Here is a 27,478-nt window from a genome sequence, read left to right on the forward strand (position 1 = left end):
TGGGAAATTTGTTTTAAAAGACGAGCGTAGCGTTTCACATGACGAGCTCTGTGCCAGACGGATTGTGGACAGTGGCACCTCGACTTAGGATTGCCCCGACTTACGATAATTTCGAGTTATGATGTAAATTTGATCGAAAAATGTGACTCAACTTACAATAGTGTTGTTGACTAACGATATTTGGTGGTACACGTTTGGGTCAACCGAGCGCTTGGTTCCCAGACACGCAGGCCTACCTGCCTCAGTTTATTAGAGCTGCCTGCTTAGTGACGATCACGCCTATAAGAAATTACGTTTTTGTGGTGATTTTTTGCTTTTTGAACTTAAAACTGATTATTATATATCACGCCATAGGTCGCAAGAAATTCATTGGTAAGGTTCAACCTAAGAAAACAGGTTGAACCTATTTGTGAGTTGAGGCAGTAGAGGATATCCCTTTCTCATGAAGAAAATGTGTGAAGTATGGGAAGAACTGCAAAGTTTTGTTGAAAAAACTCACCCAGATAAAGCTGTAGCAGGCTGTTGCATTGACCTTTTAAATGACAATGTGATGTCTTACTACAGACAAGTGTTAAAACGTAGTGAAAAACAAGTGTTTTTAGACAGATTCTTAGTAAGACAAACAAGCAGTGAGCCACAAGCAGGTCCTAGTGGTATGCAGGCAAAACATGCCAGAGAGTGTATCCCAGAAAAGTCATCACTGCCTGAAGTTATAATGGAATGGGACTTCCCTTCCAAACAGTAATACCTCTCCTCCTTCCCCCTCATCACCATCTTCCATACACCATCTAGAGTCCTCCATAAAGGTAAGATAAACATATGTACTGTATTGTAGTTAGAGAACAAAATTATATTCAGTATAAAACGTATTTGTAAGTTAATATTTTGGAGGGTGGGGAATGGATTAATTCAATTCCCTTTATTTCTTATGGGAAAAATCGCTTCGACTTACGATATTTGGACTTACGATCCGTCTCTGGGAACGGATTAGCATCGTAAGTCGAGGCCCCACTGTATAATATTATGTATATATTATATATTTAATATAATAATAATATTACAGTATATACATAAGAACAAACCTTTAATTGCTGCATTCATTGTGTCTAATGCCATTGATCGATATGTTGTCCATTTCCCCCCTGCAACTGTTACCAGGCCATTATCACTAACATGAACAATGTGATTTCTTGCAATGCTCTGAGTATCTGTTTTGTTGGGGTCTTGAACCAGAGGTCGGATACCAGCCCATGCTGACAAGACGTCTCCACGACGAACCTGATGGCATCAGAAGTATAAAGGCATATTAGCCTTAATATAAAATTTTTTTAAATGAAACCTTCATTTACAATATCTTAACAAAATTGTACCTATTCACTTCACAATTAATTTGGTAGGTTTGTATTTGATCTGTAATTGTCTATGTCTGCTATATCACCATCTTTATGAACTGGAGTTACTCTCACTCTTTGTTTAGTATATTTGTTGAAGAGCAGAACTATAGCTGATGCAAGTACTTGGTTCCCTTTATGGTTGTCCATACTCAGGGACAGGAAGCCTTGCAGGTTTAACAAGGTCCCCCCTAGGGCAACTACTAACCTTTCCCAGGATGCAACCCACAACAGGTGCCTAACTTCCAGGTACCTGTTTACTGCTATGTGAACAGTGGTATCAGGTGAAATTTGAATTTGAATTTGAATTTGAAATGAAACATTGCCCAAATGCTTCTGTCCTACCGTAGGAATAAAATCTGAAATTTTGACTGTGACTTGGGGAGTAGAAGAACTCCCAGAACCCCATCAAGCAGGTATCAAGCAGGTACTCCACTGCACTTATTTGGGTTGGCATTTCACTAGTGTTACTAACTTAGGTTCTGAGTGAATGAATTATGAAGATAATATCCAGGGTGGGGGGGGGAAGCTAATTGGCAAAAGGAGTAGAGTTAGGATTAATACTGGAAATGAATTTTGGAAACTAGGTATACTGTATACTGGTTTTGGGAACTAGGTATACTGCATACTGGTTTTGGGAACTAGGTATCTACTAAGTCTGTGTCCAGACTTTATGATCAGGGATCACAAAAGGGGGGTATTGTACATCCGTAATTATGACGGCAAATTATTAACAATAAACAACTAATTTGAATTGGAAGAAAACTGACAAAGGATAACTAATAAATAATAATTAATTTTGTCAGGGACATACAGCCTGTGTATATATATATATATATATATACTGTATATATATATATATTACCTTATATCAGTCTCCACCAAAGTCAAAATACTGACCTCCCCAGGATGCAACCCAACAATAAGCTGAATAACTTCCAGGTACCTATTTACTGCTAGATGAATAGTGGCATTAGTTAATAAGAAATATACCCAATCATCACTGTCCTGCCCGGGATTTGAACCCCCAGGATTCCTGACCAAGAATCGAGTATGAACCCAACTACATTACAGTATAGTACTGTACAGTATTAAGTTTGTTACAGTGCCCTCTCCTATATCTTCCCTTATCTAACTTAAGAGTTATATCTATACACCCTGCAGATTCCCCCGAGTTGCAGTTGCAGATCAGTTTGATGTAGGTGATAGCTACCAAGAATACTTATTCGGGTATAAAATCTTCAAGAGGAAACTAGATTTATTCCTCCAAGAAGTGCCGGACCAACCGGGCTGTGGTGGGTATGTGGGCCTGCGGGCCGCTCCAAGCAACAGCCTAGTGGACCAAACTCTCAAGTCAAGCCTGGCCTCGGGCCGGGCTTGGGGAGTAGAAGAACTCCCAGAACCCCATCAACCAGGTATCAACCAGGTATAAAATGGTTATTTTAGGTTTAGCTTGTAAGGGAGGCTAACGCCCCTAGTGCATACAAAATGGCGATGGCCTTTTTAGGATTGCGCCAAAAACATATAGTCGTCAGCAGGCTGGTGATTGGCTGGCTGTGGTCACGTGACGAAAATGACCAATGAGAGTCTGCCCCTGGAGGCTGTGACATCACTGGGAGGCCTGGCTCAGAGCTTGCAGAGCGCCGAGCCCTCAGAGATTCACAGCGCTTTGTTGAGAGCGGACGTGCGCTGGTTGAGCTCTTGAGTTTGGAGGTCCAGGAACCTCATTCAATGGAGTAATGCAGCCTGACATCTTCACAGTGACTACGGAAGACTACAACACTTCAGGGAAGTGCGAGAAAGCCGAGTTCCAGCAGTGTAAGGGCGCCGAGGACTGTGAGCTGATGGTCTTGGAGGAGTTGGGAGTGATGACGTAGGAGTAGTGAGTGGCTCGCCGTCAGTGGAACTCCATGGTGCTCAGAGCTGCTGTGATTGGATCACGCCCACTGGGAACTCAAAAGGGAGAAGTCGCTTCCAGATCCACAAGTATGTGGTCTCAGTGAAGGGGCGACTGAGGGAGACAAAGTGAGCAGTGACGACTGGATGAGCCAGCAACCAGGAACTGCAATTTGGGAATGAGCATGGCAAAGATGCGCAGCTACACGATGCCTATGGATTGGTAACTCATCCGGAATGCTGAGGAACGACATGAGGGACCGAGGACCACAATGATCATCAGAGTCCAGGCGTCTGAGGGCAGGACATATAAGATAGATCATTATTCCCTCCCATTTTCCCTTGGCATTAGGCAAGATAGGCCTAGTGATATATGTAGGTACTTTTTAGAGTGTTTCTAGATATTATAGGAGTAAATTAGACTGTAGGGTAGCACGTATATGTTATCTACTGCCTGGTGAAGATAGGGAGTGGCGGAGTCGGGAGGACTGTGGAGCTACGCTGACGGAGTCACCCCCAAGTGAGGGGTCAACGATTCCTTTAAACTCGACCAGCTGATGCAAGTTGCCAGCGGCCACCAGAGGAGTGCTACTGTCACCATCATTTATATTTACCTTAATATTCATGCATATATATCTCTCATGTGTTTGTAGTTTGCTCTTAAGTAAACTTTATTATTTTATTAGTGCTTTTATGTGTCTCCTCCATCTCATTGAGCATTGTGAATAAATGATATTAGTTTGCACCACACTAGTACTAGTATTATATGGAAAAGAGACCCTTGGCTGGCAACACAGTAGTACATTTGAAATAAAAGCGTTGCTGGGACGCAGAGAGGATTACCCAGCTGGCGACCAAGAAACGAAGGTGAGAATTGAGGTTACGGCCGGAGGTCCGGCAAAACTTTGCACGTGTAGGTGGGCAGGCCTGGTGGGGGGGGGGAGTCGCACATTGCAGGATCAAGCTCAAGCAGTTTGCACTGGACCTTCTCCTCTCCCCCTTGCGTCCAAGTTCAAGTGGTGGAGACTGGACTTAAGGTATGACTTGGAGAGCTCCCTGGGGGATGGTAAATGGTACCCCAGTAGAGGGAGTAAAGATCCGCAGCGTGGGGTTACAGGGTCGGTAGCATGATCCCCCACTGTTTTACTGTAGCCCACGTAACACAAGGTCAAGGAGAGCGACACGTGACAAATGTTACCCCAATAAATTTAAACTAAATTCACAAATTATTTTAAGTTGTGCCTGAAATGCTGTGCATAATTAGTGACTATAAAATAACAGAAGTGGTTATTCAGTTGTGCAAATCACTTGTGAGCCTCCACCTGGACTACTGCATCCAAGTAGAGACTTCACTTTCAAAAGGACATCTCTAAAACCTTATAGGATCTGACAGGATGCTACATTATTGTGTATGATTTCAAAAAATCACCCAATGATCTTTTAATATAAAAAATATTGTACAGGTGTATGCTATTTGATGCTTCAACTTTTCATTGTTATTAGCACTTGATTTCTTCCCCCATACTGCAAAAAAAATGTTGCTACTAACCTCAACATCTGGACTTAGGTAGTTCTTAACTTCACGAAGAATAAACTGGATATCATCTTCAGTAGGAGAGGGAGTGTGGGAGACACTGCAAGGTGTGTCTGTTGTCCCTGCAATAGTGCGCCCCTCCCATGGCAAGAAGAAGATAACCCTTCCATCTGATGTGTTTGGGTCTAGCAGTCCCATCTGCTCTGGTGAGTAATAGTCGGGAAGAGTTATATGGACACCCATACTAGGAGCACAGATTTCCTTTGTTTCTTGGTTTTCCATTTTACGGATGGTGTCAGTGAAAGGTCCGGTGGCGTTGATTACACACTTTGCTCGAACACTCAGCTCTTTTCCAGTTAATTCATCTTTGACTCTTGCCCCACAAATACGTTCTTGACCACTTTCATCTATTTCTTTTAAGAGTGCTATAACTCTCGTGTGATTGGCAATTGTAGCACCAAGCCTTGTAGCTGTAAGAGCTATGGAGAGATTCATTCTAGCATCATTGTGCTGACCATCATAGTAAACAATTGCTCCTACCAATCTATCCTTCTTCAGCATAGGAAAAACTTCCAATGCTCGAGCTTTACTAATAGCATATGAACTTTTGATACATTTACTCCCTGCAACTAAATCATACATCTTGATGCCCAGCCAGTAGTAGGGAAGCTGCCACCACTTATACACTGGCAGCATAATTGGCAGAGGATAGGATAAGTGAGGAGCAATATCCAGCAAGTTTGCTCTCTCATGGAGAGCTTCTTTCACCATTTTGTATTGCTCAAAGTCTAAACCCAGAATAGCTTTCTGCAGGTAACGAACTCCACCATGAATGAGCTTTGTTGACCTGAAGAAAGAAAATGCTAAGTAGTAACACTATGCCATACAAATTATATAACTATTTAATTAGACAATTAATAATACAATTTATCTACAAAAGAATTTATATTTAAGACATAAGTAGTGTCTAAGGAAAAGTTTCATTGTTGGTTATGATTAAGGCAAGAAAGGGTGTGTTCGGGTTGTGACACTATGTGATGCAGCACTATGTTGTGACACTATGTGATGCAGCACTATGTTGTGACACTATGTGATGCAGCACTATGTTGTGACACTATGTGATGCTACACTATGTTGTGACACTATGTGATGCAGCACTATGTTGTGACACTATGTGATGCTACACTATGTTGTGATACTATGTGATGCAGCACTATGTTGTGACACTATGTGATGCAGCACTATGTTGTGACACTATGTGATGCAGCACTATGTTGTGACACTATGTGATGCTGCACTATGTTGTGACACTATGTGATGCTACACTATGTTGTGACACTATGTGATGCAGCACTATGTTGTGACACTATGTGATGCTACACTATGTTGTGACACTATGTGATGCAGCACTATGTTGTGACACTAGGTGATGCAACACTATGTTGTGACACTATGTGATGCTACACTATGTTGTGACACTATGTGATGCTACACTATGTTGTGACACTGTGATGCTACACTATGTTGTGACACTATGTGATGCAGCACTATGTTGTGACACTATGTGATGCAGCACTATGTTGTGACACTATGTGATGCTACACTATGTTGTGACACTATGTGATGCAGCACTATGTTGTGACACTATGTGATGCAGCACTATGTTGTGACACTATGTGATGCTACACTATGTTGTGACACTATGTGATGCTACACTATGTTGTGACACTGTGATGCTACACTATGTTGTGACACTATGTGATGCAGCACTATGTTGTGACACTATGTGATGCTACACTATGTTGTGACACTATGTGATGCAGCACTATGTTGTGACACTATGTGATGCAACATTACATGCTGCAACGTATAACAAAAATCCAGCTTTGAATGTAATGAAATACCTCTTTCTGGATGAGCCCTTGTGGCTACCTGAAGTTATCTCGCTGAGATGGCTCCCATCTACTAAGACACATCAGCCACAATGTTTTGTTTAGCCTTAGGGAGCCGGTCGGCCGAGCGGACAGCACGCTGGACTTGTGATTCTGTGGTCCTGGGTTCGATCCCAGGCGCCGGCGAGAAACAATGGGCAGAGTTTCTTTCACCCTATGCCCCTGTTACCTAGCAGTAAAATAGGTACCTGGGTGTTAGTCAGCTGTCACGGGCTGCTTCCTGGGGGTGGAGGCCAGGTCGAGGACCGGGCCGCGGGGACACTAAACCCCGAAATCATCTCAAGGTAACCTCAAGAAGATAGCCTTAGGGAGCCACAAGGGCTCCTCCAGAAAGAGGTGCATAAAGAGGTGACACTCCACCACCCCACCGGGAAAGCATCCAGAAAGTCAGCGAATCAATATAGACCACTGCTGGGTTCAAAAGAACTAAAGCCTCGAAATGCCAAACAAACTCTCCAAACAATCTAAACCAACAATAAACTCTCTCAAAACCAGCTCATTAGCACTCGTCCCCCTCCAATAAGGGTGGGGCTGAGCTCCAGGTCTCCCCAGCCTTCCAAGCCAGTTTCGGAGCAGATGTGAAGACTACAAACATCAACTGATGAGCTTGGAAGGAAGAGAGGGAATCAGGGAACCACCAGGGCTCATTCAGAAAGTTCTGTTTCATTACATTCAATGTTGGATTTATGGGGAGGGGAGCTTCTTGTGGCTCCCTGAAGCTAACTACCCATGGGAAAGAAAGACAAGGAACTTACCAGAGAGGACGAGAAACCACAGCTATTTAGGATGAGAAATTATTCAAGTCAACACAAGCATGATGAGGCCCGGGAATATTAATTAAATTCTGTACTGTAAATGAACATAATGCTCACCAGTGCCAAAAGAGCAAAAACCCTGCTTCTGGAGAAGAGCATGCAACTCCCTGACCCTACAGTCAGAGGCAAGAGCAAACAGAAAAACTGCGTTACAGAATCATGGACGAAAGGGGAAACTATAAACCGATGGGAAGAGAGAATGGTAAGCACAAGGTCAAGAAATCAGGAGGGCTCTGGGTAGCTCATGAGCAGGCTAGAGGTGAAACAATGTTTGAGACAGCTTCCAAAATAAAGCGAAAATAGTACTGAATCAACTCCAAGCACAAACAGCAGCGGCTCTGCCAGCGCCGAATGATAAGAGGTGAGAGCATTAGGCATACGATGCCGGTTGAAAAAAACAAAGGGAGTAATGAAAGCACAATATTAAGAGATGAAAGAATGACAATGAAGGGAGAGTAGATGAGCTACCTGTAGCATTCAACTTCAAAGGGCAATGGAATGAAGGGAACCCCCCCTCAGTTCAAGCAATGATCCACTGGGGAACAATGGATTCTTCCAAACGAAGCTGGAAGAATCCAAATCCTCCTCAGGGCATGACCATAGCCACAGACTAGTGTACCAAACTATAGTTCCGATAGAACGACCCGACCAACGGCCTTGAGAGGCCTGGCGAGAGCTCATCATAAAACACCAGTCCAGAAGTGATGCATCTGTAAACACACCAAGCAATGGAAGATGGTGCTAAGGAACCAAACCCCAGAAAATGTAAAGAGGAACCCCTGTGAAGCAGCAGTCAAAAGAGACCAATTGGGACCAGAGCCTAATGGTTGCGACAGCAGAAAAATGTGAGGAACCGAAGAGATCTGAATGCCCCAGATGCCACACCCTGCCCAGTGGGAAAACCACGCAGGCAAAGTTTAAACCCCTTGAAAGATGCTTAAGCAACTGCTGAGTAACCTGGGGGCAGCCTCAACACCACAAGGTGGTGATGCTGCAGCCAGAGCAAAGCTACCAGAGGAAGGGAAAGCAATGTTGACTGAGAGTCCCATAAGAGGCCCACGCAAGTTCAAACCTGGGACAGAACCAACTAGGACTCTCATCAGGTCATCAGGAACCCAAACCCAGCAAGCTAGGAAGAACTAGATCCCTAACTAGCAGACAGATTGACTGGGGAACCAAACCAGCCAGTTGTCAAGGTAGGTCAGAACACAAATCCCTAACTAACCACAATGAGTCACCACAACCCGAGACAATAAGGGAAGCCAGATTCAAACTGAAGGGGAAAGAACCCTGAAGTGGTAAGCCACAACAAAACCTCAGATGTATAGGTATGTACCAATAAGCATTCTTGAGGTCCAGAGGAATCATCCAAGCCCCAGTCTCTAACAGGAGACAAAACTGGGCCAAAGTAGTCACGAAGCAAGTGGGGCACAGGATGAATATGTTCAACCCCAAAAGATCGAGGATGAAACGGAGCTCACCCGAGTCCTGTTTCGGGACCAGGAAAAGTCAAGATACCCAACGAGGTGAAGTGGTCGTCTTGACCAGGTTCTGGATTGGTCCTCGGTATGCCAAACAGAACTCCACAGTTGGTGTGACCTAGCAGTTGGGAGTCATCTCAGTGAGATAGCTTCAGGCAGCCACAAGGGGGCTTCCCCAGAGGTCTCTAAAACAGTAGGCATTCTCTGTAAAATCCGATGCTACATACCTTGCTCTGCCTTGGTAAAACTACTATTTACTTATCTATTCATATCTCATAAGCATCTGTGCTTAGGGATCTACAACCTAAAATTACTTAGGACCTATTATTACTCAACATAACTCAGCAATCAGAATGATAACATATTCCAATCCCAGATATCACTCGGCAGCCTTACTACAATTACTGAAAGTTAAATTTCAATCAGTCATTTTATGCATTCTCAAGTGTGCTCTGTATCTATAAAACTCTGAATTGCAGTGCTAATCCTGCAACAAATGCTTCTTAGAGGGCTGTAACAGAATCCATGGGCACCACATAAGAGATAAATATTTATATGATACCTGTATTCCTAGAGTGAGACTTAACCAAAGCAAAAATGCTATGCAAATTAAGGGTCCCAAATCATGAAGTGGCCTCCCAAATGAAATAAAAACCTATATCACTCAACCAGTTTAAACAATAAACTATGAAATATCTAATCAACATCTGTGCATGGGGTTCAACCACTGCAAACTACCTCAAGCCCACCATCACCCAGCAAAAATCTGCTATCAGAACTATAAACTGTATGGTCCCAAACGTACAGTTTGGGTTCATTCTCGACTCACAATCGAGAATTTCTGGTCGAATTCTTGGGCAGGACAGAAATAGCTAGGTGTGTTTTCTATCACCTAGTGGCAAATTACCCAGGAATTATTAAGCTTGTTGCAGGGTTGCATCCTGGGGAGGACCAGTAATTCAACCTTGAAGGGACCTTAATATATGCCTAACACACGCATATATATACACTAGCTGCCTGTCCCCCTGACACAATGAATTATTATTATTATTATTGAGAAAATTCACTAGGGCTGTGAGGTGGCACGAATGTCTGTGGTCAGTCAGGCAAAATACTTTACTTCTTTGCTGTGATTGCATGGGAACCTGCATGCGAGCCAATTGACAGATTGAGTGTCAAGGTTTTAAAATGAGACATGGTAGGAAACAGGTGTTCGAACAGAAAACCACTGTATAGTGACAAACTCCAGTTATTATTACTCCAGTAGTTTGTTGGAGCTTGAGTTGTAACAAGTTTAACGAGTATTTATAACAATACAGTTTTAGTACTTTCACCTTTCATTGATGTCAATGAAATAATAAATGTCAATACTGCAGGTGGAACAACTAATCACTAATCCACACATGGAGTGGGAAAAGTGGCGAGAATGAAGTACTGTATGCAACTGATGTAAGGACAACAATTTACTGTTTGCAACTGAGGTAAGTACAACAACAAAGTAATACTTTGTTTAATATATAATATATCAGTGCTTAGCTCTAAGATCAATGGTATTCCAGTTAGTGCACTGATAAACACTGGTAGCTCTGAGAACTTTATTCATGAGAATATTGCCGAGCAGAGTGGGTTACTCGTATATCCTGACAATGGGGCAGTTTCTATGGCTACTGTATCGTTCTCTTCAAAATTCCTGGCTCAGTGTTCTGAAGACTTAGAATTGCAAGGAGAAACTTACCATGGTGTGAATCTCAAAGTGTGAGAATCTCAAATCTCCCGATTTGTGTGCTGATATGATTTTGGGCCATAAATTTTTACAAGATCATTCTGTGCTCAAGATGGCTTTTAGAGGAGAAAGACCTTCCCTTAGAATATGTGGATTAGCTGCCGTCAAAGTTCCAGCTCCATCTCTCTTCAGTAATTTAGCACCAGACTAAGCCGATTGCTGTAAAATCCAGATGCTATTCTGAGGCTGACAAGATGTTTATTGAATCTGAGACCGCACGGATGCTGCGTGAAGAGATAATTAGACCCAGTAATTCTCCATGGAGAGCCCAGGTATTAGTAACCAAAGGAGAACATCACAAGAAAAGAATGGTTGTAGATTATTCACAAACAATCAACCGATTCACGGGGCTGGATGCCTACCTCTTACCACACACAGATGAGATTGTGAATAATGTTGCTAGATTTAAAGTATACAGCACGCTAGACTTGAGAAGGACTTACCATCAAGTGGGTCTAACAGACGAAGAAAACCCCTATACAGCCTTTAAAGCTTGTGGAAAGCTTTTTGAATTTAATCGTATCTCTTTTGGGGTCACTAATGGAGTGGCCAGTTTTCAAAGAATACAGTAATTGATGGCATCCTCGAGAAAGAAGGAGTGGAGGGTACCTTTGCTTATGTAGATGATGTCTGTGTGTGTGTGTGGAGATTCTGAAGAAGACCATGATAAAAATCTGAAACATTTTATGGACGTTGCAAGAAGGTATAACCTGACCCTGAATCTTGAAAAGTGTAGTTTTTGACTCTGGTCTATAAAGTTACTGGGATACCTTGTACAAGGAGAAATTAGACCTGACAGGGAACGCCTCGAGCCACTGTTAAAACTTCCACTACCAAGCAGCACAGGTTCTTTATGCAGAACAATGAGAATGCATGAACATTACTCCTGTTGGGTGCTGGGGTTTTCTGAGAAGATCTGTCCTCTCTCTCATGCCAATGATTTTCCCTTATCTGCTGTGGCTTCGAAAGCATTTAAAGGATTGAAACGAGACATTGCTGAGGCAGTAGTTTGAGCAATCGACCCAACAGCTCCTCTTGCTGTGGAAACTGATGCTTCAGATCATGCCATTGCCGCTACCCTAGACCAGAATGAGCAACCAGTAGCTTTCTTCTCCCGAACACTTTCAAATAGCGAACAGAGGCACTCATCAGTGGAGAAGGAAGCGTATGCCATTGTGGAAGCCCTAAGGAAGTGGTGACACTATCTCATTGGATGCCATTTTCGGCTTGTGACTGACCAGCGTAGTGTTGCTTTTATGTTTAACTCTAAATCGGCTGGTAAGATTAAATATGATAAAATTGCTAGATGGCGAGTCGAACTCTCCTGTTACCACTATGACATTGTATATCGCCCAGGTAAAAAGAACATACCCGCTGATGCATTCTCACGTGTATGTGGTCCCACCAGTGTGGATGAACTTAAGGGATTGCATGACACTGTGTCATGCCTGGAGTGTCTCGTATGGCTCATTTTGTCCGATGTCGAAATCTGCCTTATTCTGTGGAAGAAGTGAAGAAGATGACTAATTTTTGTTCTGCATGCTCTGAACTTAAACCTCGGTTTTGCAAGTTTGACTATGGGCATTTGATTAAAGCTACTCAGCCATTTGAAAGACTCAACATAGATTTTAAAGGACCACTTCCATCACATTCAAGGAATAAATATACTGTATTCTTACTGTTGTAGATGAATTCTCTAGATTATCTTTTGCATTCCCTTGCTCAGATATGACTACCGGTACAGTAATTCAGTGCCTGGTGCAGTTGTTCGCAATCTTTGGTATGCCTGCATATATACACTCTGATAGGGGGAACCTCCTCTATGTCTGAGGAGTTGAATGATTTTCTACTCAAAAAAAGGGGAAGCAACAAACCGTATGACTCCTTACAACCCAAGATGAAATGTCCAGGCTGAGAAGTACAATGGGATTATTTGGAAGACAGTGCTGCTATCTCTTAGGACGAGAGGCTTAGATGTATCCCAATGGGAAGTTGTTCTTCCTGATGCACTCCACTGTATTCGATCACTGTTGTGCACCTCTACAAATTGAATACCACATGAACAATTCTTGCAGCATACAAGAAGGCCTACTTCAGGGCGAACACTACTTACGTGGCTTGCTTGCAAAGGCCCTGTTCTCCTAAAATGTCAGGTGCGGTAAAGCAAAAATGATCCTCTAGTTGATGAGGTTGAGGTCGTAGATGTGAATCCGGAACACGCCCATGTCAAGTTTCTAGATGGCAAGATTACTACTGTATCATTAAGACACCGTGCACCCATGGCCACAGAGGGCTGCAAGAGTTTGGACTCCAATCTCAACATTCAACAGCAACACCCAGCGATTGCGAAAGATGGGGTTAACCCCAATCTGCCTCATTCTGAACCACCTCATCCTGAACTACTTCGTCCCAAACCACCTAACCTAGAAACACCTACTTGGGAACCTTTCTCTGAAGTAACACTCCCTCGAGAAGGTGGTATGCAGGAACCGACTGGAACACTAGATTCTTCAACTTTGCAGGAGTCCCTTCGACGATCTGGAAGGACGCGCAGTACCCCTACAAATCTTCGGGACTATGTTACTTAAATGCTAGACAGAATGAATGTAGTGAAAGTGTTATATCTATTGCATCGGGGGTGGATCTATTGTATTGTACCAGATGGATGCTCGCTTGACTGTGTTATTGTTTGGGTCGTCAGATCAGCCGTGTCGTGCTTGTGTACAGGTTGGTAGAATGTTAACTTCTAGCTTAATTTCTATTTGTCCTAGCTTTAGCCATATGCAGTTTGCTTATTGTTATAGTGAATAGACAGTGCTTAAACTGTATATAGGTATTGTATATTATATGGTTTGTATTATTGCAGGATGTAACTTTATTGTAATTATTTGATCAATAAAGCCTCAAGTCTGGCAGTGCTTTTCCTTACCTGAACAGTATTTATCAAGAAAAGTAATTTAAACTAATAAGAACAGTCTTTACCTTGAAGATGTTCCCGAGGCAAAATCATCCATCTCCACCAGAGCTGTTTTTAGTCCCCTGGAGACAGAATCAAGGGCACAACCTGCCCCTGTTGCGCCTCCTCCAATAATCAAAACGTCAAATGAATCTGACCCTAAGCTCTTGAGCTGAAGTTGCCGTGTTGGCAGTGGGTGTGTGGGTCTTGCATTGAGGCTTTCTGCTGCTGTCACACGCACAAATTGACGCTGTGTCACAGAAACCATTTTTAGCTATAAAATGTGAAAGAAAAATCTACATATTCCATCACACATACACATGGATTTAGAAATTATAATTATAAATTTGTGAGAAAATTTCAGAGAGGACATTATTCCATTCCACAGCAACATTGCATACCTGATAGAAAAAAACACTGTGTTGAATATAATGAAACACAAATTTCTGGGTGAGAAATTGGCATTTCACCCTATCCCCCTCCCATATGCAGGCCCCTTTCTCTACTCAGCTTTGATCAATTTAAAATTTTTTATAAATTGCTTAAATTAGAATAAGCTGCAACGGCATAGTGTTCATAACTCAAAAAACTTATAACAATTTTAACAGAAGATCCACAAAGGCATGCTCCTGACAATAACCCCTGTTCATTTTCTCCTACTTCTTTTCATGTTATGCTGTCCCTAAATGCTAAATATCATTTGCAAAATACCTGAGAAAGGTTTTTGATACTACAATGGAACCTCTATTAACGAGTTTAATCCGTTCTGGCACCGAGTTCGTTATCTGGAAAACTCGTCTTAAGAAACAAATTTCCCCATTTAAAATAAAGGAAATAAATTTAATCCGTTCCACTCCCAAAAACATCCATACTTGTATGACATTTTTTTATGTAAATATAATACTGCACATGTAATTATAAATGTTTTGTTATACTGTTTTAATGTTTACCTTATGAAGAGTAGTTGCTGGCTTGAGGGAGACGATGGGGAGGTGGGAAGGAGGAGAGGGGTTATGGTGTGGAAGGAGAATCCACCTTTGAGTCAGGCGGATTCTCTCTTCTTGGGAATTTCACCCAAATTTCATTTCAAATGTCACACAGAGCACAAGGATGCGTTAGACCAGCACCAAATAAAAAACTACGTCGATTGCACTCGTGTCAACAACACAATGGTCTTACCACGAAGATACAATACAATGCCTTTCTCCCAAATAGGCTATGTGGCTATTAGAGAAAACGGAAATTTCATGGCAAACATGTTTATACTATCCCCAAGTCGATCGGATAAGAATTAGATTTTATAGAAATATTTGCTCAAATGACACTTGAGCGCGGTGTTTGGGTGCATTCAAGAGAAAAAAGTGTGTCACGTTCAAGCGACATATAACTGCGAAAGTGATAGCACTTTCACAAAGTGTTATCACAAAGTGATAAATTAATTAAACATTTTCACACACCGGGTTGTCACTGCTTTATCAGAGCAGCTTTTCCAAGAACGAGTTCACCTTTTCAAACATTCCCAACACTTCCCTGATCTCAGTGGAAGAGGCAACATCCTCCCTTACCTCCTTATTCCCTTACTAATGGTGTAAATTGTTGATGAGGACCTGCCATACTCCCTTGTGAGATCAGTCACACAGACACCACACTCATGCTTTGCTATAATTTCCTTCTTCAAATCCACAGTAATTGTGTCTTCCTCTTGAAAACACTATCTTTAGCAAGCAGCTTCTTTGGCGACATCGTGTGTTACAAATTGTAGTCACAAAACCACTAAAAAAACAAAGAAAAGCGCAAATAAATCCAAAGGAATGCTTGTCGTGTGCGATACAACAACAACACTGGCAGCGGAGGCTTCCAAGAATTTGCGAGAACCTGCGAGACGCTAGGAAGCACCATGTGGTTTTGCTCGTTAATAGAGGTGAAGCTCGTCAATAGAGACAAATTTGCTGCGAGTGGCTCGCTCGTTACTGGAAATGCTCGTTAATAGAGCCGCTCGTTAATCGAGGTTCCACTGTATTAACCATAACTACCTCTTACTTAAACTCCACCATTATGGAATCCGTGGTCTTGCTCTGAACTATATCCGATCCTATCTTAGTGACACACCAATATGTAGCCATCAATGATATAACCTCTCCCACTCTACCACTAACCGCAGGGGTGCCACAGGGCAGCATCCTAGGACCCCTCCTTTTTCTTACATACATCAATGATTTGCCTAATGTCTCTAACGTGCTTAAACCTATAATGTTTGCTGATGATACTACTCTCATCTACTCTGACCCCAACCCACTCATATTAAATAATGTTGTAAACAATGAATTAAAAAAGTCCACTTATGGATGTCAACCGACAAATTCACACCAAACATTGAAAAGACCTACATCTTATTTGGAAGCAAATCAATAAATGCAATTCAGCTCCAGATAGATAATGTAAACATTAGCAATAAAAATGATGGAAAGTTCCTTGGCCTATACCTAGACAAGACACTCAACTTCAGCACCCACATTCAATACATAACAAAAAAGATTTCTAAAACAGTTGGTATACTCTCTAAGATCAGATATTTTGTACCCTACTCTGCTCTCTCCTCTCTCTCTCTCTCTCCAATATGCACTTATCTATTCCTATCTTACTTATTGTATCTGTGCTTGGGGTTCAACCTCTGCAAATTACCTCAAGCCCATCATCACCCAGCAAAAATATGCTATCAGGACAATAACAAACTCTGCTTTCAGACAACACACAGCTCCCCTGTTTAAATCCCTATACATGCTAAACATAAATTCACTCCATACATTCTCTTGTGTCAATTACATTTATAAAACCCTGTTTTTAAGTGCAAACCCTGCACTGAAACTCTTCCTTGACAGATGTAATAGAACACATAATCACCACACCATGTGTACAAGTCTCCAAACCTGATACATTAATTGTAAGTGACTCCTTATCATCCTTAATTGCTCTCAACTCTTTAAGACATAACTGTAACATGCTCATGTCCGAAGCTAGACACAAATACAACAAAATTATTAAAGATGGTAACAGAGCCCATTTCATGTGGTCTCCATCTCATGTTGGCTTCCGAATGCATGATAGAGCTGATAAGTTAGCCAAAGAATCTGCCTTTAAAGGAGATGATGAGTGTAACCTTGGATTGTCAATGAGCAATCTGAGAGCAGCAGTACACCGAGAACTTCAACAAGATCTTGTAGATCTGAGGCAAAGTTCTATCATCATACTATCATGCAAGAGGAGCCACACATTTATGGTTCATCCAATAAAATCAGCAGACTTCTAGATGTTACTACTGCTCGGCTTAGACTCGGTTACAAGTATCTCGGGGAATTCTCATTATCTGCCGATGTAGACCTGACCAAATGTAAACTGTCAACAAAATTATTCGCACACCCTCCGTCACTATGTGATGGAGTGCGAAAAGATACGTGAATTCAGAGACAATTCTATAACCACTGTTCCAACGATGTGTAAATATTTCATTCAAAATGATCTGCTACCAGAAATTTTAGCCAAATATACCCAGTTTGCTAACTGTAGGTAGTAACTAAGTGACTGTAACCTATCCACTGCTGCCCACTGGATAGCGGGCGGTGTGCAGGACAAATATATCAATTGTGACACTAGCTCTCCACATATGTCAGTTGCTTAATTTAGAAACTGTACTTGTGGTCAATCTCGAACCCATTGTTGATGTGACGACTTATACTGAATTTTGTAACTAGTTCACCAAGATTGTAACTTGCTTAGTTAAATGAATTGTGGGGTTCAGTCCATGAGCCCATTATGTGCCTCTGTAACCCTTTCCACTACTGCTCACAAGATGGGTATGGGGTACATAATAAATGAATTAAACGGAATCACAACAGACATAAATATCTCTTTGATATCCCCCAGAGTCAAACTGAATCTGTATAAACACTGTGCAAATAAAGGGACCTAGTCTATGAAACTCACTCCCTAATGAATTGAAAAGCTATCCAACTTTTGCCTTATTTAAAATTAAAACCAAAAGGTACCTAATTTCATCTTCAGAGTCTTCTACCTAGAGCTTTATCTACGCACTGTTTCTAGTGCTACTCATTCCTCCAATATTTGTACCTAAGCCATATTACTTTACCATTGTAATCTTAGATCATCTGATATGTTGTATTGAGTGCACATTCTACTGCATTATTCTTTGTAATGATCTTCATATTGTGCTTCAGTGAACCAATGTATAACCCTGAGATGTTTTCCTATTATACCTAGTAATCCTTGTTCATTATTGAGTACTGTTATTATTGTGTATTATTCTAATCTGCTTTTGTGTCAAAATTTCTTGCAATGTACCTGTAAACTTTTTTTTTCAATTTACTGTAATTTTTCTACTTAAAATCATCTGTAAAGTAATGCTGTAACGTACCTGTAAACATTTTTTGTCAATTTTAATCTTAATTATCTAAAAATTATCTATGGGCTTGCCCAAAACACTATGCGTGCTAGTGGCTTTACAAGAATGTAAATTCAACTTAAATTCTATGTTCTCTGTTAACCCCCAATGTACCTTCTTGTATATATATATATATATATAAATAAATAAATATTGACCAAATTTTATGTTAGCCTGTTTCTTGTAAATAGTAAGTGTATACTCATCAAACTTTTAAACCTAACTACTGTATTTTATTTTAACTTATGCCTAAAAATTACACTGTATATTAGTGGCTTTTGCATTGTCCTTGTCTCACCTATGTATATTCTTCTGTTCATGTATCATATGTTGTACATTTGTGTAAATCAATTACCTATACATGTATTATTATTTATCCTATAATATTATTATTATATATCCTATACAGTATTATTATTATTATTATCCTATACTATTATTATTATTTATCTGTTACAGTGGCACCTCGGTTTACGAACTTTTCGGGTTACGAGCCCGATTTGTTCGGAAATTTTGAATCGGGATACAAATTTGTTGATATGCATACGGCTGACCTAGCACATGGTGGCACAGCGATTGCGCCTCAGTTTACCAGTGCCTCGCGCCCAGTGACTATCCCGCCTGAATTCTTCACAAGGATTTACAGTTTCTTTTGGGATTTTTGGCTATTTGACCATAAAAGTTGTTATTATATATCAAGCCATGGGTCCCAAGAAAGCCAGTGGTAAGGTTCAAGGTAAGAAATCATGTGTGAGAACAACCATAGAGGAAAAACAAAAGATCATTCGTAAGCATGAAAATGGTACTGGTAAGCATGAAACGCCTTACCTAGAGAAAGCTGTAGTAGGCTGTTGCATTAATCTTTTTCAATGACAATGTGATGCCTCACTACAGACAAGTGTTGCAAAGAAGAGAAAAACAATCTTCAATGGAACATTTCCTTGTGAGAAAATCAAGCAGTGAGCAACAACCAGGACCTAGTGGTATGCAGGCAAAATGTGCCAGAGAGTGCACTCCAGAGAAATCTTCACTGCCTGATGTTATAAAGGAAAGGGGACTCCCCTTCCAAATAGTAACACCTCTCCTTCTTCCCCCTTCTCACCATCTTCCATATGCCAACAGGAGTCACCACCAAGGGTAAGTAATAACTTCAACATACAGTACTTTTGTAGTGAAGATTTGGGTGACTTAGGTATAAAAATTACTTTACCGAGCATTAAGTGAAGTTTTTGGGGAGTCAGGAACGGATTAATTCATTTCCCATTATTTCTTATGGGGAAATTTGCTTCGGGTTTACGAATTTTCGGGTTACGAATCGTCTCCAGGAACGGATTAAATTATTAAACCGAGGTACCCCTGTATTATTATTATTATTATTATTATTATTACTATTTATCCTATATTATTATTAATATTATTTTCATAAGAGGCAAGCCAAGTAGCAGTATTAAGAAGGAAGCAGGAATATCAAGAGTGAGCCAAGCAGGAGTATCAAGAGTGAGCCAAGCAGGAGTATCAAGAGTGAGCCAAGCAGGAATATCAAGAGTGAGCCAAGCAGGAGTATCAAGAGTGAGCCAAGTAGGAATATTAAGAGTGAGCTAAGCAGGAATATCACAAGTGAGCCAAGCAGGAATATCACGAGTGAGCCAAGCAGGATTATCACGAGTGAACCAAGCAGGAATATCAAGAATGAGCCAAGCAGAAGTATCAAGAGTGAGCCAAGCAGGAGTATCAAGAGTGAGCCAAGTAGGAGTATCAAGAATTAGCCAAGCAGAAGTATCAAGAGTGAGCCAAGCAGAAGTATCAAGAGTGAGCCAAGCAGAAGTATCAAGAGTGAGCCAAGCAGGAGTATCAAGAGTGAGCCAAGCAGGAGTATCAAGAGTGAGCCAAGCAGGAGTATCAAGAGTGAGCCAAGCAGGAGTATCAAGAGTGAGCCAAGCAGGAGTATCAAGAGTGAGCCAAGCAGGAGTATCAAGAGTGAGCCAAGCAGGAGTATCAAGAGTGAGCCAAGCAGGAGTATCAAGAGTGAGCCAAGCAGGAGTATCAAGAGTGAGCCAAGCAGGAGTATCAAGAGTGAGCCAAGCAGGAGTATCAAGAGTGAGCCAAGCAGGAGTATCAAGAGTGAGTCAAGCAGGAGTATCAAGAGTGAGCCAAGCAGAAGTATCAAGAGTGAGCCAAGCAGGAGTATCAAGAGTGAGCCAAGCAGGAGTATCAAGAGTGAGCCAAGCAGGAGTATCAAGAGTGAGCCAAGCAGGAGTATCAAGAGTGAGCCAAGCAAGAGTATCAAGAGTGAGCCAAGCAGGAGTATCAAGAGTAAGCCAAGAAGGAGTATCAAGAGTAAGCCAAGCAGGAGTATCCAGATTGAGCCAAGCAGGAGTATCAAAGAGTGTGGTAAGCAGGACAATCAATAGTGTGGTAAGCAGGACAATCAAGAGTGAGCCAAGCAGGCATATCAAGAGTGAGCCAAGCAGGAGTATCAAGAGTAAGCCAAGCAGGAGTATCAAGAGTGAGCCAAGCAGGAGTATCAAGAGTGAGCCAAGCAGAAGTATCAAGAGTGAGCCAAGCAGAAGTATCAAGAGTGAGCCAAGCAGGAGTATCAAGAGTGAGCCAAGCAGGAGTATCAAGAGTGAGCCAAGCAGGAGTATCAAGAGTGAGCCAAGCAGGAGTATCAAGAGTGAGCCAAGCAGGAGTATCAAGAGTGAGCCAAGCAGGCAGTTAGGATAAAGATGGGGAATGAGTACCTTTGTGTGCTGGTCATCGTCGTAGTAGTATGAGGCAGCGAGGGCAGCTGCCCCGGCCACACCTACCCCAAGACCCAGGACCCGGGCCAGCTGGCTCCGTGCACGGCGTCCAGCCATCACACCAGCTGCAACAAAACACCTCAGTTTATATGAGTAGGGTCAATATGGATCCGTCTAATTACCCAAAAGCTACCCAGAGCTTCCTAGCAATAATGTAATGAAGAACTATGGTATAGTTACTCATTATAATGTTGGTGCTGAATGTAGAACATTAGGAAATCCAGTTTCAACTTCCTTTACAAACTTGAACTTTTTGTTCAAATTTCATCACAATATGTTTTCTCTTGGCTCTCCCGGTTGTTGAAGCCCTGAACAACAGATTTCTTGCATCTCCTAATGTCATAGTAGCAGGATGCAAATAATATGCACAGATAGAGAACGTTGAGAGGGGAAGGAATTTGTCGGCCGCTGGCAGACACAAAGAAGGGGTGGTGGGAGGCTGGGAGCAGGAACACAGGTCTCACCGGGGCAACTTGGTGGCCGCCCGCCAGCCTCTTGTACTCGCCTAGTTGTGCTTGCGGGAGTTCCGCTCTGTCTCTTTGATCCCGCCTCTCAACTGTCAATCAACTGATGAACAGGTTCCTGAGCCTACTGGGCTCTATCATATCTACATTTGAAACTGTGTATGGAGTCTGCCTCCACCACATCACTGCTTAATGCAAACCATCTGTTAACTACCCTGACACTGAAAATATATTTATAATGTCTCTGTGGCTCATTTGAGTACTCAATTTCCACCTATGTCCCCTTGTTCGTGTTCCACCCATGCTAAATAGGCTGTCTTTGTCCACCCTATCAATTCCTCTGAGAACTGTGTAGGATGTAATCATGTCTCTCCTAACTCTTCTCTCTTCCAACGACGTGAGATTTACTTGCCGTAGAGTTTAGTTTGGTAGAGTTAATCGATTATTAACGTAAATGGCTGTAAAACTTTAAACTGGTTTCATGTGGAATTGCAATGACAGAAATTGATGGTGGATCGAGTTTGTCTTTTAAGTTTCCCGAGAATCAGTAGGTGCCTTTGTTCCGTAACCCGTGTTCATAATTACTTAAGTACCTGATAATTACCTGATTTATCCGAGGACCACTAACCCTAATGGCCTTGGCAAGGACAGGAAGCCGGTGGCTTGTCGAAGATCCCCCCCCCCCATTTCCCTTGATCTTTTCCAGGTAGATTTTAAATTTTAACATAGTTTTGGCATTTACAGCTTCGGCGGGTAGGCGGTTCCATTGGTTTATAACCCTGTGGGTGAAAAAGCATTTCCTGTTCTCAGTCCTTAAGTTATGTCCTTAAGTGTCTTAAGTTATGTCAGAGTATCTTACCTATAGGATGTTTCAAGGTTAATTTAAAGTGACAGTCAATAAATTCGCCTATTTTTGTAATTCAAGGAACTCCAACATTCTTTCATTGATTCACTTGTCTGGTTATTATATATGCCTAGCTGATGCATATGATAGTTAATTAATAATCCCCCTGAATTTACTCTGTGATAAATAGTCATTCATTCTCTAAACTGATTTTAAAGTCACCAGAGCTAGTGAAAGGATTTAAATACGTCTAATGAGTATTGTTAAATGACTGACAAAATACATGTATGTCCAATACCTAGTACAGTATATATATTACCGCTACGACTCTTAAATAGACATAGAAGTAGCTAAATTTAAATTTAAATTTTGCACCAAGGGGCGAGTTTATTGGTCAGCTTAAAATGATTTTCAAGGCGTTTTGTCTGTGGATGATATATGAGCGGGGCATAATTGGACAGACCATGGCGAGATTCCACTCTGGCGCGATACAGAAGATACTGAAAGGTAAGACAAAACTATAAAACATCGTGAGGGAATGTTATAATACATTCCAGAAAGTGGCCCGACCTCCTAACAGATGGCTGAAATTATCGGCGAGAAGTCAGCTAAACATGGAGGAGTCCTCAGGGTGAAACCTGACATTGTATAGCGCTAGTAAACAAGCTCACACTGTTCTACCCCTCGTGACACTAAACCCAGGAAGAACCCCTTGTGAACAGTATTTGTTCACGAGTGCTCTCAAAATTGTACTGGAATTCTGAAAATCATAACATTAGAGCTGGGCTCATTTATAACACGATAAAGGCTCTGTTCACACTACCGGCCACAACCAAAATTACTTAAAGGCCTTGTAACACCTAGTGTCCTTGTGGTGGGGTGGTCCTGGGTCCCTGAAACAGCAGCCCTGAAGGTGTGTCTGGCGCATGACGGTTGCTCTTAGCCCCTCATGTTGCATCATAACCAGCCTAACTGGTGTGGGTCTCCACACCCCGACACGCAACCCCACATATGCCAGCACACACACGCCAGCGCACACACGCCAGCGCACACACGCCAGCGCACACGCCAAAACGCACACGCCAGAAATGGTTGCTGGAGTTCAATCGCAATAAGTTTAATGTAACGAAAACGTGAGAGGAAGAAAGGAGAATAGATGGTGTCGCCACGGCAAGGGGGCAGGTAACTACGGTCACTGGAGAGTTCTGAGAATGGATACAATTTCCAACACTACATACAACCAGAGGCACATCTAGGCGGGATGACATAGGCATCATATGAGACGCTGTCAAACATTACAACGTCATCTAGAAACTTAATTCAGGAATCTTTTAAGGCAATCTACACACTTTTTGTTAAGACTTATACAGGAATATGAAGCACCGGCCTGTAATCCCAAGAATACAACTAAAATTGAAAAATTACAGAGCTACAGGTGGTCAACAAGTGGAATGTACTGAAAAAAAGCTATGGAAGCCACCAACATCAACAACTTCATGGCCAGATTCGACAAAGAATGCAAACGTCAGAATAGTTTGATATAACGCATCATGCGCAACAAGGCATATCGTGCATGTCATTATTAGCACAACAAGGCTAATAATAGGCGGGGTATAGAGCCAGACGTCACTTCACAGCCAATCATCCTGAGCGTTTCCAACGTGACTGAACTACTGTACTAAAGTGCCTGGTCCTAACCAATCCGAGGACCCACAAACAGAAAACGGGACATCGACCACACCCGAGCTGGTCGTATGTGCATGTACGCTTACCTATCAACACTTACCTATCAGTACTTTTCCAATCAGTGTTTAGTAGAACAGCTTAATGATCAACCAGACTGTGACTCATACGTCAGGCTGCGAGCAACCGCGTCCAACAGCCTGGTTGACCAGTTCAGGAACGTGAAGGCCTGGTCGACGACCGGGCCGCGGGGACGCTTAGCCCCGAAAACACCTCAAGGTAACCTGAAGGTAACGTCGGGAACGTTCAAGAGGACGGGCTGTGACGACCAGGTCGAGTGTGGTGTCATGAGACCAGCTCAGTCGATTAAGGCAGCGTCTGGGATGCTCTCGGACGCAAGTTCGAATCCGCGTCACGGCCCTTGTGGATTTGTTCACGTGGTGTCATGAGGTTCATATAGTGGTGGTAGATGTAACGTCCTTCAATCTTACACGTAGAGAGGGTGTCATCAGCAGGATGACCACTAACAGCTCCCGGCCGCGGCTCGCTCTCTCTTCTGACTCATTCATCTCACTTATCATACTCTCCTTACATCCTTGCTGTCTCTCCTGTCACGAGACACCACCACTGTCCCTCCTGTCACGAGACACCACCACTGTCTCTCTCCTGTCAAGAGACACCACCACTGTCTCTCCTGTCACGAGACACCACCACTGTCTCTCTCCTGTCAAGAGACACCACTACTGTCTCAACACCAGCATTCTGCGGTTGGAAGAAAACGCTCACAGAGTGGGACTTAATTTATTTTTATAATAATAATAATAATTAATTATTTATTAAATACAAATAATTAATTAATCATAAGTGATTAAATAATTGATAATCCTTAAATGAAGAAGCATACTAGCTCATTATAACGAATAAATAGATAATTAAAGTGGATAATTAATTATGGTGACTAATAATGATTAGTGAATAACCATAAATTATTATACTGAAATAATATTAATGGATACCAGCATTCTCTCCTCTCAGTTTTGTTATATATTTTTTTGTGGCAAGGTTCTTAGTCCTAAAAATAGTCTTCCCCACAATATTCACACAAATGTCTATGTTTGTGTAGTAATGGAACAGTGTACACTGCTGTACACAATGCCCCAGCGTGTGCCCGCACCATACCACGTACTTTACATTCATTATCTTTCCGCAAACATCAGAACGGTATTGCCAGTAATATGTGTATACTAATCATGCTCTCATGTACACTGCGGCCTTCCACGTAGACTTTCCCCCTTCCATATGTGAAGGACGTGTTTACATATGGGAATAATATTTTTATGTGTTAGTACTGCTTGAATCTTTCATATAGTATTCAAAGTAATATATCTTTAATACTCAATTTTGTCCTTTTCTTAATTTGTTTCAAAGTAATGCAAGTCACATTTTGAACCGCTTAGTATGATAAAGGATTCACAACAGGGATGTACAAAGGCTGCTCGTCTTTGACCATATTGATCTCTTTCTTTTACAGCATTTTTGAGACATCTGATGTAAATAGGAGCTGCCTCGTATGGGCAAATAGGCCTTCCGCAGTTACCTTCACTCTTATGTTTTATGATAGTGGAGAGGGCTGTGACGATGTATAACTTTACTTGAGCAAAACTTGTGATACTGTGCCTCACGAGAGAGTCGATTAGTTAGGCAGGGGATCATGTTATTGGAGGTACTATCCTAAGTTGGAATTAGAAATAATAAGGGTCAGAACCCACAACATTGGGTACAAGCTGGAGAAGTGTTGAAGTGAACACAAAAGAAGTGTTAAGTCTGCTGACACAAACCATTTCTTGTACATCAGTTTTTGGTCTTAGGTAACGTATACGTCAAAACGCAACGTGCTATATCCCTAATAATTAATAGCATAAAGTTGTGTGTTTGTTAAGCGTTGTACACAGTATGGACTATTACCTAGTTTTATGTATATTTCAATCTATTAATTAATCTACCACTGGAGAGAAAACTCCAAAAATCAAACAATCGCCGACGTTACTGTCAGTGTTTGGGCAAAACCCCTTTGGCACCCAACCCACAGCTGGTCTCACACACTGCACCTCACGTCGCTGGAAGACAGAAGAGCTAGGAGAGACAGGATCACCACATAGAAAATTCTCAGGGGAATTAACAGGGTGGACAAGGATGGATTATTTAACATGGGTGGTACACGCACAAGGGGACACAGGTGGAAGCTGAGTACCCAAATGAGCCACAGAGACATTAGAAAGAACTTTTTCAGTGTCAGAGTAGTTAATAAATGGAATGCTCTAGGAAGTGATGTGGTGGAGACAGACTACATACACAGTTTCAAATGTAGATATGACGGCCCAGTAGGCTCAGGAATCTGTACATCATTTGATTGACGGTTGAGAGGCAGGACCAAAGAGCCAAAGCTCAACCCCCCGCAACCACAACTAGGTGAGTACTCTAATAACAACGCTATTTTCGTAAATGTTAATTAATATTTGTATTCGTTATAAGAAGTACACACGAACAGGAAGAGAGGTTTATGTAACAGTAATTCGTAATTGTTACACAAAATACGTCTCTAGGGTCCCATATGATAAGTGCCGGTGTGACGTATAACAATAATAATTATGCTAATATTACACAAGGTGTCCTGCCCTTCATACCAACAGCAACAAGGTCTATGACAATTTTAGAAAAGGTTACCACTTCATATTATGAACTTTACCTAGCGTCAACAACTCACATGGATGTCTCCGTTCAGCGGTCGTAAATTCCTGACACTTGAGGAGTGATGCAAGTTTCCGTTAAACTTCAATGAAGCCTGAAGCTCTCCTTGAGGTGCACCGCCAGAATCTTTACCACACACTGAAGCTGTCAGCCCCACCGCCTTGTGGTGTACCGCCACAAACTCCACTACACACTGAAGCTGTCAGCCCCCACCGCCTTGTGGTGCACCGCCACTACACACTGAAGCTGTCAGCCCACCGCCACAAACTCCACTACACACTGAAGCTGTCAGCCCACCGCCACAAACTCCACTGCACACTGAAGCTGTCAGCCCCACCGCCACAAACTCCACTACACACTGAAGCTGTCAGCCCCACCGCCACTAACTCCACTACACACTGAAGCTGTCAGGCATCGCGAGCCAGCAAGGGGACAGGAGGAGGTGGCCGGCGGTGCTCAGTGAGTGGATCCCGTCAAAGCTGTGGCGCTAGACACACACTCTCACCGGCCAACACCGGTTACATCATCACACAGCACCTCACTATCTACCCAAAGTTTTATCCTAATTTATTATGGAATTTATAATATTAGTTTTGACAAATACCTGGCTTTAATAAACGCAAAGGTGCATCTACTGCAACATTCGTAATTTGCATTCGTGGTGAGTGTATCTA

At 42.1% G+C, this 27,478-nt stretch overlaps 1 protein-coding gene across 31 annotated transcripts in view; it reads right to left on the bottom strand.

The window, feature by feature from the left end:
- The window catches only part of Gpo1 (glycerophosphate oxidase 1), a 60,515-nt gene that overhangs the window by 21,548 nt on the left and 11,489 nt on the right, over positions 1-27,478 (bottom strand). For 6 of the 31 annotated variants that reach the window (XR_011229940.1, XM_069333312.1, XM_045753258.2 and 3 more), the window contains exons 1-5: positions 26,821-27,334; positions 21,006-21,130; positions 13,835-14,058; positions 4,837-5,668; positions 1,083-1,278 (exon numbers count right to left, since the gene is read on the bottom strand). Coding sequence is in view for 30 of the 31 variants with exons in the window: in XM_069333312.1 (XP_069189413.1) it covers positions 1,083-1,278; positions 4,837-5,668; positions 13,835-14,058; positions 21,006-21,122 (1,369 nt within the window). In the remaining variant the exon portion in view is untranslated. Of the gene's footprint in view, positions 1-1,082; positions 1,279-4,836; positions 5,669-10,804; positions 11,022-12,223; positions 12,352-13,289; positions 13,391-13,834; positions 14,083-21,005; positions 21,131-21,529; positions 21,664-24,159; positions 24,819-26,802; positions 27,335-27,478 lie in introns of those variants that run through there. The other 25 variants (XM_069333313.1, XM_069333310.1, XM_069333311.1 and 22 more) reach the window with 19 other exon arrangements.

This window comes from Procambarus clarkii, chromosome 29, assembly GCF_040958095.1.
Source record: "Procambarus clarkii isolate CNS0578487 chromosome 29, FALCON_Pclarkii_2.0, whole genome shotgun sequence".
NCBI lineage: Eukaryota > Metazoa > Arthropoda > Malacostraca > Decapoda > Cambaridae > Procambarus > Procambarus clarkii.